The sequence below is a fragment of the Serinus canaria genome, chromosome 7, assembly GCF_022539315.1.
Source record: "Serinus canaria isolate serCan28SL12 chromosome 7, serCan2020, whole genome shotgun sequence".
Classification (NCBI taxonomy): domain Eukaryota; kingdom Metazoa; phylum Chordata; class Aves; order Passeriformes; family Fringillidae; genus Serinus; species Serinus canaria.
Window position 1 is genome coordinate 26,321,891 of NC_066321.1, and position 12,525 is coordinate 26,334,415.

The following is a 12,525-nucleotide window of genomic DNA, read 5'->3' on the forward strand; positions in this document are numbered from 1 at the left end:
AATTACTTAGTAACCACTTTTTAAATTTGAACATCTGAAATATGCTAGGTCTTTCATAAAGCAAGTATACAGTTTTATTTCTGAGGATTAGAACATTTACTGTAACAGTTGGTTTTAATAATTATTGTCACTTTTAGATAGGAGTTTCTCCTAAGTAAATAATCCTTAAGAAAAGATATACTTATGCCTCTTTTGAACATAAAGTGCTATACATGGATGAAATACTGGAATAAATATATTACAAGAAAGGTGTACCATGTTTTCCTTTAAGTGATTCTATTAGAAGCTTTGCAGACTTCTAATTTCATTTAGATCCCAAGCCAAAACTTAAGTGCTTGGTTATTTTATATCTTTCTATTTGTCTTTCTATACATGCATATAAGTATGGATGTCTATGCATATAAACAGATTTATATGACTTGTAAAAATCCATTTGTTCCAAATGACTGGACCTCTCTCATTCTGGATCTGCATTGTCAATGTCATCTTTCTTCACTCTCCTTGTAGAGTCTCTCTTTGCTTCTGTTGTAAATGCTGGCTTCTAGCTTAGAGTAGAAAGTCTGTCAATCAGAACCTTGTTACACAAGGTACTTACACCAGAGCCTGCTTTAAGAAGAGATTTCTCTGACAGCTGAGTTTTATTTGACGTAAATGTTATGTTATGGCTTACGTAATCAGTGGTTAAATATGGTGTGCTACATTGAGCAGAATATTGTGTGTTGGAAATGAAACTGTTTCCTGGGTGATGGTCTCCAAATAGATAATTCTGTCAAGTTTGTTTTATGTTTGTGATATACCAGTGTAAAACATCTAAGTGTAAATATAGGTATGTGAAATTGTACATTTGTAGAGCTTTATGGCATTCCACATTTATCCAATGTTCCAGCTATTCACTTGCAGAATTGTTGGTCCCTCTGCTGTTAGCAAGGGACTCCCAAGTTTTTTTAAGAGGATGGATGGTTCAAAATAAACCACAGATATATATCTTTGTGCTGCATAGCAAAAGTGTGACTCTCAATTCTACAGGAAGTTTGTGGTACTGTGATTATGATGAATAGACAAATTAATGAAAAAAGAATGCATCAAAGTCCATGAAATATGCTGCTAGTGCTCTGAAAGTCCCAGGTGCATATGCCTGGGAGGGAAAGGAGAGTCATATATGCCTTATCTAATCTGTATATCTAAGAGAGTTGCATGAAGGATGTGCTGTTAGAAAGAAGACTTGAGATTCTGGCCTCTATTTTCTGACTCTGTAGCTCTTCTATATGAACATGGATGCCTTAGGTTACCTGTATGCCTCTGTCTTTTTGGGCAGTGAATCCCAAAAATATTTTCCTTACGTCACATCATCCTATTTGGTACAACACAATATTAGATAGTAGTCACAAACATTACAAAAATTTGTCTTGGAAATGTAAAATTTTTTTTCAATTTTTTTCCCTCAAGTTTTGATTTTAGTAATAAAAATATGATTAGTCATGGGAAAGAATGAGACTGTTCAGTGTGGTTCTTCCTGCTTTTTTTCCTGTTCCCTAACAGTTCCATGGATAAATCTTAGGTATTGCTTTAGCATTGTAGGCTCTTAAAATGGCAGGTTTGCCTCATGCTTTTATCACACTGACTGGCTAGGGGCCTTTATTTTCATTCTTGTAGTGAAACCTGAACTGCAACTCAAAATGAAAAGATCAGTTTGCATTGTAATGAACATGCCCAGTTATTGGTTTTGAGACTCAAAAGGTGTAGGTAAGAAATTAATTCATATTTCTGTCAATGGAGTTGTCATTAGCAGCTGCTCTTTAACCTTTGTACTTTCATAGACCTTACAACTGCACTAAAGTTTTACAGTGCACAGAGTTCAAACCACGTGTCTGTCACACGCCATAAATTAGTACCTGTACAGAAAATAAATCTTGTACTGACAGCCCTAGAGAAGAATCTTCTCAAGGCACACATGGCTGTAGTGGCCACATGTCCAAATACTGCGTGCCAGTGTCCCTCCTGTCTGTCCTTATGGGTCTCCTTAAACAGAATGCAGATACCAGTGTGATTCATCCACTCACTTGCCAGCAGGGAATGCAATCTTTACTGACTGCAGTGGCTATATGATACAGCCCCTAGATTCGTTGTTTCACTCTCCCTTATTAGAGAAGCCTACCAATAAGTGATGAGCTTTTTTGCCTTTCCACAGCTCCTGGAGCCTGTTTGCCACCAGCTCTTTGAACTGTATCGCAGTTCTGAAGTTCGGCTCAAGAGGTTCACGCTGCAGTTTTTGCCAGAGCTGATCTGGGTTTATCTGCGTCTCACTGCCAGCAGGGATAGGCAGAGTAATGGCTGCATTGAGGCATTGCTGCTTGGCATTTACAACCTGGTGAGTGGGATGGGTGGGAATGGCTGAGGAAAGCTTTGATCTGAAGTTCTGCATCACTGACCGCTAGGAATAAAGTAAATTATTGGAACAACATATTTAAAAGTGAAATACACTTCAAGGAAAGTATATTTAATGGAAAACCATAATGGAATAAAGGTTTAGTAGAGACAGGTTTAGTGTTTGCAAAAATATATATTTTTAAAACTATCTTTTTTGGAAAAAATATTTTCACTGGAAAGGATCATCTCATGGATTTCCTCAAACTTTTATATACTTCTGTTTGTAAGGAAATTAGGTAGCCCTTCTTAATGTTGCAAAATAAGACTTCTTATGATTGTCAGGCTCATATGCTTAGTCTTGATGTGTCACTTCCCCTGCCCTCCCATGTGCTCTGAACATATCTTTTTTAAGGGTAGTTTGATGGTGAAGCCACTCTCCATGTGAGCACTCAGACACATGCATGTGTCCATTTGAGTCAGATAATTGTCTTGAGGGGAACTGTGGTTTTAAGTAAAAGTAACTGCAAATTATTAAATTTGGCTGTTGGATGTAAAAGCAGTTTTTTTACATCCTTACCCTGGCCTGGAAATGTTTTCTTTTGTAATGTTATGAGGCTGTTTGATAAATTCAGCAATACAGCTTCAAGAGACATTCTCCAGTGGGAATTTCTGTGGTATGGGTCTTTAAAACATACAATGACTTTAGAGGGGAGGGTGATATTCAGTAGAGTAAACCCCTCCTTTCAATTGTGGGTTGTATTTCTACACGTAAGACACAGAAGAGCCAAACTGTGATTCTTAAAATGTATTCTAGTTATGTGTCTGTAGATCAGCTCTAACAATTGGAAGATCTAGTTATTCTAGTTATTTTAGATATATTTTTATAGAAAAAAACACTGGAAACTGCTTGTAAATGGATTTTTTATGCTGTCTATTGGATTGGAATAGTGCATTTATCTTTCCTCCTCCTAGAATGTTCTGCAGTTCATTTGAAAGTCATGTTGGTGATTCATATTTTTAAGGACAGTAATTTCTCCATTCTCTCCATATTCAGAAAGAAAGAGACCTCAAAATGAACAGTGGCTTTTACTATTTCTTTTCTTTAATGAAGCTGATATTTTTCTGCACATAGACTGAGAGTGAAGTTATTTTCTCAATACTTAGAAAGTGTGAAAGGGGTAAATAAATCTTCTGTGTTCTAACAAATTCTGTCAGCCATTCTCCTGTTATAATCCTTGAAGCCTGCTACAAGTACTGAGCTGCCCTGGGCTAAACTTTTACATAAACTGGAATGACTGGAGCTTATTGTTTGAAAATTTGCTGTACAAAGTGCAAAGGCAGGATTTTAGACTCCTTTTTGGTGTAGTCTTATGTAATTGCTCCTAGTATATTTTCTTTTAAAACTGCAGGGTTTGCTTATGTAGTTGCCTAGCAACTACAAAAGCTGACCAGTTTGAAAGCCTTTGAAGAAAACACTGTGTGTGTTTCCTCCTGAGGAAACTTTGCCAGTCCCCTTGATTTCACCTTTTCTCTGTGGTGCATTTATTATGAAATACTACCCATTGTCAGCAAGTGACTCATCAGCCCTTCTCTGTCAGTATCTTTAGTCTCACTGATTAAAGAGCCAGTAATGGGGTTTTTTAAAGTATTGCACACTAATTCTGCAGAGCAGTTTTTGATAGAGGTCTTTTCCCACTTGTTAAATATGTATGTTGATATTGTTGATATTCTGCAAAAAGTCCTTGGGGTGTTAATAGTCTTATCAGATCAGAACATCTAACTTATTTCTTAAATTCCTTCTAAGAGCTGGAAGTTATTCCAACTCCTGTCTCCTTACTTCTGTTTGAGTTCTGTTTTGGGTTTTGTTTTTAATGCAGGAAATTGCTGACAAAGATGGAAATAACAAAGTTTTGTCTTTCACCATCCCTTCATTATCTAAACCCTCAATATATCATGAGGTAAGAGAGCTACTATGGTAAATTAAAATTGGATCTATTAGAGGCATGGAAACTGGATCCATTTGATGCCACAGGCCATTTTATATGCATGTTGTTGTAGTAAGTTTTCAATGTCTGTAGCTTGCAATTAGTGTAATAGAATGCTATAGAATTTGTAGAATAACAGGAATATAAATGTTCAAAAATCTTTGTTGACTGCCCATTTTTAATAGAGTTAGTTATGTTGTAGTTGCAATTGCTTTTTTTCACCTCTTACAAGTTAGCATAAAAGCAGTCTTCCTTCTAACGCTTCCTTAGTTCAGCTAGGAGTTGCAATTGTGTGTTTCTTTCTCTAATGTTTCTGGACAGATGGTCTGTGTGATTAGGATAAACTGTACATGGATATGTAAGATTAAAAATTGAAAATTGCTCTCACCTGCTGTGTTACTTGTAAGTGTGTACACTTTATAACAATGAAACTAGGTAATGTTTTTAGTTTTACTGTGTTCTAGAGTAATCTCCAATTTTACTGATCACAAGATAAATGTGTCTTTTGCCTAAGGTAGTTGGGAGCTTTAATGCTTTTGGGGAATTTTTACTTATGACTTAACTTCTCCCCCCTCCTTCTTTCCTTCCTTCTCCCACCACTTACTTCCAGCCCTCTACCATTGGATCCATGGCTTTAACTGAAGGAGCATTAAGTCAGCATGATCTTATCAGAGTAGTTTACAGTGATCTTCATCCTCAAAGAGAAACCTTCACAGCACAGAACCGGTAGGTGGATGTGCTCTTAATACTAAAGGTGCTTCACTAGGGAAACAAGTCCTTAAACAAAACAAAACTATTTTGTGATCAGTCCTTTCTCAGCATTAAGTGCTTGGCAATAAATCTAGAGAACAGCCTTAGTAATCTTGAGTATAATTTTCATTTTATTTGTTCCATTCTTCTGTGTTCTTCTGCTAGTTAATTTTAAAGAATAACTTCTCTGTCATTTCTGTGTCTGCAAGGAATATCTTTCATTTTATGGCTGTCTATTCAATTTTTCCTGGAAGTGTAACAAAATTCAGCTTCAGATCAGGGGCTGTGACTCCTTTTTCTATTGAAGAAAAGGAATGGAGCTAAGTGGAGAGACAGAACCAGGAGTGAGAGAAATTGCCCTGCTGTTTAGTGACTGTTAGCGTTACCTGTGTCTAAAGACAGCACTGGGAAAACTGATAAAATAATTTTGAATGCACGGCAGACATTTCCACTTCTAGAACTGTCCAAATATTATGCTGTATCTTGTTTCCTTCATAGTTCCTGCCTGTGCTAGTGGCTTTCAGGATTTTCAGAAGAATAAATTTAAGTGTTTATAGTGAACCTTTGATAGCCTGTTTCAGGTTGGTGAATTATAATGAAAGAGGATTAAAGGATTTGTGTGTTTACTTCTGACACCCCTTCCTGTAGGCTGCTTTTGGAGACTGAATTGTAGATTTCTTGTGTTTAATTTCAGTGAAATATTAAGAATATAAACAATGTAAGATTTTGCTCTTCTCTTTTCAGGTTTGAGGTGCTGAGCTTTCTTATGCTGTGTTACAATTCAGCTATTGTCTACATGCCTGCTTCTTCTTACCAGTCGCTTTGTACGATGGGCTCCAGGTGAGACACTTGCCTTTGAAGTAATCTTCAGGGTCATGTAGTCTTTAAATATTCTTCCAGTAAAGAAAAGTACTTTCTGGTGGGTATAGATTTGTTCTTGGTATGCTTCCATCATTTTCATTTGAGTTGTGGCTATGCTAAATTTGCCAAATATGTTTCATTTTTCTGTATCTGAAAATTAGATCTGTTCTTTGAGTAGAGAAGCAAGAGAACATTTTATATGCAGGGGATTTCTGTTGTTTTGGAGACAATGCCACAGTTGCTATGTATCAGTGGCCATGTGTTGCTTCTATGATGAAGATTCAAAGAGGAAACTGATGCAATAAGGATATAATAAATTATCCTGGTTTTAATGTAGGCAGTATATGGAAAGACAGGCCCTTCTTTCAAGAGTCAGAAATATTTCTTACAAGGCAGCTGAGAGCAGTTCTCAAGACCATAATATGTGTGTTATCTGACTTTAGGTATAAGGTGACTTGCATGCTGTCATCATATATTAGATGGGAGGTGACACACTTCTCTTCTGTCCCACTGAAATGTTTCCTATAGAGAAAATTGGTTTCAGTTACTGAATTTTAGGGAGAGTTTCCTGGCTGGTAGTGGAGAGCATCTTGCCACCCCTGTTCTTTAGAAGCTGGTTATGATTTGAGGAAAACAGGTGGAGTTATTGGCTACATGGGAGTAACACTGGACTATCAGTGAGCCACATATCAAGGCACTGCTACAAAACTGCAACATAAGAATGTTCTGTGTTGTGTATTTATATTTTAAAAAATAAAATTGAAAAGAACTAAAATCCCTGTGATATAAAGACTTTTGTAGTCTTTGTGGAGTTAATACTTTCCTGTAATGGTGTTGTTTTTAGGCTGTGTGTCAGTGGATTTCCACGGCAGCATGAGAAACGCTGGAAAGAGCACTGTGGTAGAGTGGTGTTAGACCCTGACTTCATGGTGCAGCTGCTCACAGGTGTCTATTATGCCATGTAAGTGGACAGGGTTTACTTACTTAAAGAAAAAGATCTGCTTTTATATGAATTAAAATGTAAATGCCACTTGGTTTATAAATGAAAAAAATATTTGTACTCGATTATTATATTTCCCATTACTTGCTTATTCGGCCAACAGATCATTTAAAAATATTTTTGTTGGCACTGGATTAGGTGATGAAGGGCTAGCAGTAGGTGCTGAAGAGACTTAGGCTTCTGGTTTCAGTTTTTTCTACCTTGCCAGTACCACAGATAGCTTCTATTCACAAGCATAATGAGCTTGCATGCCAAGATAAACTGATGAAATGCAGACCTCTTAAATATCAGTAGCATCTGAGGTAGCAAAATACATTTCTAGAGCAAATTCAGTTCTGCTAAGTAGCATTTGCATATTGACCCCATTTTTTTTAAGTTTGTCATTATTATGGCGTCAATTTTGTCTTGTTTGGAGGGAACATGGAAGAGCTTTCTTGTTACACCAAGAAGTTAATAAAATATGTTGTAGTGCTAAAAGAAGTGAATGTATACTGTGGTGTACATACAGTTGATGAATTTTCTGCATAAGCTGAGAAGTGCAAAGCTGGATTTGGGCAGAAAAAAGGACAAGTTTGTTTTCATAAGATGTGGAAGATTAATATCTGTCTTTACTTTTTAGATATAATGGTCAGTGGGAGCTTGGCCAGGAGGTGTTGGAGGACATAATTTACAGAGCACAGCTTGAACTCTACTCACAGCCCCTGCTGGTAAGAAACAATCCACTGTGATTTATGGGCCTGGTTAAGAGGAGCATGGATGTGTTTCTGAAGTGGGCTGGTAATGAAAGCTTTTGTGTCATCAAATGCAAGTGATTTGTTAACAGCTGGTGTTTGCAACATAGCTATTTATACCATACTTTTTCTGCTGAGTATTAAGCCAGGGTGTTGGGATCTTCTAGGACTTGTTGAGATTGAAAGCTAGGATTTTGCTAATATATTATAGTTGGCTCAAAATGTTTATGTATAAGCTACTGATGAGTGGTTCAAAGAAGCTTTACTGAATAGTTCTATGTTACAGGGCATTGTTTGCAAAAAAGGTGTTTTCTTTGCTTCTAGACCTTCATCAGGGTTAAGAAGAAACTGTGGGTTTTAACTGATAACAAAGCAGAGAAAGCAACAGCAGGATGCAGCTGAAAGTGAAAAGGAGCTCCAGTCCCAGAGTCAATGCCAGATTTTGTTTGATAAAAGTCACACAGATCTTAATCTTTACCTTGTTTGGAGGAACAGCAGTAAAATGGAGTAGTTCTGATTGGGGTGGGGGTTTCTTCAGTTTTCACTGTATTTGCTGTTCCAGGTAGTGAAAATAGAGAAATGGAGAAATTGGTGAAACTGGGCTGAATGCAAGTGGATGTGATTGGGAAGGATGAGAAGGTTGAAAGAGAAAGGAGAATTTTTTGTCAGATGTAGGAATGAGAATCAAAAGAAGAGGGAAAATTAAGGAGAATAAAGTAAACTGGATTGCTGTTTCAGTTTCTGCATCAGAATTGTGGCTAGAAGCCTTTAGTCCTCCTCTGAACTAACAGCAGTAAAATGTCACTGCTTTTTACATAACTGACAAAGGAGCAGATTGCAAAATTTTTTTATGTGGCAATCTGAGATCACTCTCTTCTGAACTAAATTGCATAAAATTATTCTCCAAAGGTATTAATATTGGCTGTACAATTTATCTGCAGGCTTTCTGACACTGCTGCATTTAAAATGCCTGCTATCCATTGAATTATTACAATAGTTGGTTCCTTTTCGAAATGACTCATTGCTCCATCAGATTGAAAGTTTTAAATTAAATATTGAACCTGCTGAATTGGGCCATCCTATCAAAACACACATTTAAAATTGTGTAGGAGGATCTGGAACTTGATGATATGACAATTTTTAGTTTTCATTGTTCATTTCTAATCAGTTTGTCCATAGAGATTACTTCTAGTTGTAAGAATCTTCTAGAATTTCTTTGTTGTTTTCCTAAAGCTCTTATTGATTCTCTATCCCATTGTTTGGTGATGTCATGATATCATCAATTTTCACCCCTTCCTGGTTGTTCAGGTTTTTCTGGCATATGCTTGGAAGCCTATTCAAGGAGGTGGGGTTTTTTTAATACTCTGAGCATTGCCTGCTTCCTGTCTTGTTTTACTAACGTTTTTTAAAAGTAGCTTGAAGAAATTGTCCATTTTGTTAAAAAAAATTACCTGCATGTCTTTTCCCTAATGCTGTATATTCAAGCAATTTGACATTTTCAAAGACTTGAGCCCTTTGCTCTCCTTTCATTCTTCAGGAGATGTGTATAATTTAGCAGCAGTATAAAATTCTGTATTTTAAACCTAAAACTTCTAGTGCCAAATAAATATCATCTGGGATGCCTCACAGGAAAGTTGCTAAGTTCAGCTTCTGCCTAGGATTTCCTAAGAGCAGCAAATCCTTTGAAGTCTATTTAATATTAAGGCAAACCCCCACATTAGGATTATTTTTAGATACCTGTTTTCAGGTACCTACTTGTGTAATTATGGAAATGCCATCAGTCATCATTAAAATGAGGAACATCATGATCCCTGTGTTTGTTTCTTGGAGAAATATTTTTGACCATTTAGTAGATCCATGCTCTTATTTACTCAGGTGTAGGAAAAACCCCTAAGCTTTAAAAAAACCAAGTGGAAAAACAGCATCAGAAGGCTATGAAATATCTGTAATGTAGAAGTGGTCTTCTGTCACTCCTAGGCAGAGACTGCAGTGGAAAGGGTAGGAATTAACACAAGGGAAAGGCCTTTTCTGGCTTAAGAAAAGTATTTCTGTTAACAAACACTGAGTACTGGTCAAGAAACCTGAGAGTTTCTACAGAACCAAACTAATCACCAAGTGTCAGAATTAGTAGCACCATGGACCTGGGGAGCAGACTGGTTCCAGTCAGTCTTTCCTCTGAACAAAGCATTCTGCATGTTTTTCAGACAGAAATCCCAGTCTTCAGAGCACAGACACACAGGTTTTCCCAGCCCAAGGCCCAGGAACCATGGATCAGCAAGTCCCTATTGTGACAGCAATTTTAGCCAATGTATTTTATTGATGCACTTACTGCTCTTATTGAATGTTCTTTCCTTAGACCTCCTTTCTGGTAGGCAAGAGTGGATACCTGGCCTGAAACCAACCTTCCTTTGTCATTGATAGCTGCAGACTTGGCTTGCCAAGTCTGAATTGTGCTGTGTGTTTGTTTTCCTGCCTTTCAGTGCTGAATTAGACATCGTGAGCAAGTGTTTTTGAATCCTGAAAGATTGTGGTTTTGAGGGTGTTTTTGTCAGACAAGGACTGTGACTCATTCAGACTGGTTGTTTAGATTGTTTCAAAGATTTACTGTTGCATTGATTTTTATCTCCATATGGTTTTCCTCAGTCCCCAGAAGTACAGTTTGTGCTGCTAGAAAGGGCCAGCTGTTAAAAGGTTCAACAAGCAGAAATGCTCTGTCACGATTCCTGTCATGGTGCAGAAATCTTTTGCTATGAATTTTTAGATTTTTTTTGTATACTGACAAGGGTATCTATTCAAAAAAGGTAGCAGCTCCAGTGAGTAGAAGATTTTTGGAAAATCAAGGTGTGTTCATTTTATGGGTTGTGGTTTTGGGGGGATTTTGAAGCTTTAAGTAACACGTTGTGTGCATCAGTTTTGTTATTGTTGAATATTGTACATGCCATAGAGAACCAGTTTGCTTTTCTGGAGCTCAAAAAGTTCACTTTTGTTGAACAATTTACTTGTAAAGTAAGAGACATTACTGGAAGTTGTTTTTGTCTTTTTTAAAGTAAACCTCTATTCTCAAAGGCATTTTATGGGAAACTTAAAGAAGCAATTAAAACATCAAAGTCAAAAGAAGTCACTTGTTCTCCTCAAAGCTGCAAAACATAAATTCTGACTTTATAATAGGCCATTACACTCATCTTTATTAAACCTATTTTAATTGTATTTTAATGACTTGATGTTCATTGCTTAGGTTGCAATTTTTTTTTTTTTCCATAAATAAATCTTGCAAGTACCTGCAGTCTCATCCTCTTGGTTAGGTTTTGTTTGGCTTGTTTTTAAGGATGGAAATGGGGGGTGTGTTGGGGAAAGGTGTGGTGGAAATCAGCCCTGTCCCCCTGTGCACAAGGCCACTGGCTGTTTGCATTGGCTTGGGCTGTGACTTAGTTTTGTTGATACCCTTGTCATAAAACATAAATTGTATTTGCCTTGTCATATTGCAGTCTCTGGATGGAGACCTTCCTGTATGTGTGGTTAACGTCTGTCACTACAGATGGCAAAGACAGAACAAAATTAATTACCTCAAAAAAACGGAGAAAATTAACTCTGGTTTTGCAAATAGGTTTATGATGAGCTTTTCCATGTAATCAACCTTGAATCCTGGGCATGTGGTTATTGAGGGGAATCTGACATAATTACCAATTCTTACTTGTTCTCCTTTCTTGTTCTGTATCCGTCAGGAGATCCAGTATTGCCATTAGTGCAATCAAGGACAGTAGTAGTACAGCATCTTACTTTTGTCTTAGGTTGCAAATGCCATGAAGAATTCGCTGCCTTTTGATGCTCCTGATGCATCACAAGAAGGCCAGAAGGTACTGAAAGTCGAAGTTACTCCAACAGTTCCAAGAATTTCTCGGAGTGCTATTACAACAGCTTCCATCCGTCGCCATCGCTGGAGGAGAGAAGGTGAGCTTTCTCTGCCAGGAGCACATATTGCAATGTATTGTAATCATCATCATCACTGTAATCTGGCTTCTGAGTTTGAATGTTTACAGAACATGGGGGGGATTTTTGTTTGTTTGTTTTTAAAAGTGATACTCCATAATAGTATATAATATTTTACATCTCCAGAGCACTGCATGAACATGAATATTTTGGGCGTTTGTTTTGGTTTTGATTTTGTGATAAACTGTGAGGTAGATGAGGAAATGGAGAAATTGGAAAATGTTTAATAAGACTTCTTTTTTCTCCATGTAACATTGTCTGAAATTGTAGGGGTAAAGTGTGACTTAGAATTTGAGTTCTTTGTTTAATGTGCACTAAAACTCAACCGCTTCCCATTGTAAATAGCTCAGGGAATGAATGCTAACATCTAGACCTTAATAGGATTCCAACTGCCTAAAGCTACAGCAGTGGGAGAGCGACAAACTGAACATCACACCTACCATCATATGACCCCCATCATATTGGGGAGCTGTAAAATAGGTTTGGATAGTTTAGAATTAGTCTTTCCTCAGTGAGTACTTATATCATATGGAAGTGTGCTTGACTGTAGGAAGAAAAAAAAATGTAGCGATCTTTACCTTGATGTGATGACATCTTCAGTGTAGGTGTATCAAAAAACTTGCTTTGAAATCACTTTGTCTGCTTTTAAAGCTTTGTTACTTCATGTATAATATATTAGTTTAAAAAAGCTGCCTAAATCAATGAAGGTAAAAAGGAGAATAACATAAGAATCAACTGAGAGTAAAAAGTCTGAAAACAGGAATTGCATATTTTCCTGTGGTACATTTCTTTCCCATTTTATTTTTTATTATTTTTCTTGGTCACGTGCGAGAGGATTTGGTGA

The 12,525-nt window shown here is 37.0% G+C and overlaps 1 protein-coding gene across 5 annotated transcripts in view; it reads left to right on the forward strand.

The window, feature by feature from the left end:
* The window catches only part of HYCC2 (hyccin PI4KA lipid kinase complex subunit 2), a 49,327-nt gene that overhangs the window by 24,253 nt on the left and 12,549 nt on the right, over positions 1 to 12,525 (forward strand). For all 5 annotated transcript variants that reach the window (XM_018911643.2, XM_018911642.3, XM_050976918.1 and 2 more), the window contains 7 exons: positions 2,189 to 2,368; positions 4,245 to 4,325; positions 4,963 to 5,078; positions 5,847 to 5,942; positions 6,808 to 6,924; positions 7,583 to 7,670; positions 11,483 to 11,642. In XM_018911643.2, coding sequence (XP_018767188.1) covers positions 2,189 to 2,368; positions 4,245 to 4,325; positions 4,963 to 5,078; positions 5,847 to 5,942; positions 6,808 to 6,924; positions 7,583 to 7,670; positions 11,483 to 11,642 — 838 coding nt within the window. The remainder of the gene's footprint in view (positions 1 to 2,188; positions 2,369 to 4,244; positions 4,326 to 4,962; positions 5,079 to 5,846; positions 5,943 to 6,807; positions 6,925 to 7,582; positions 7,671 to 11,482; positions 11,643 to 12,525) is intronic.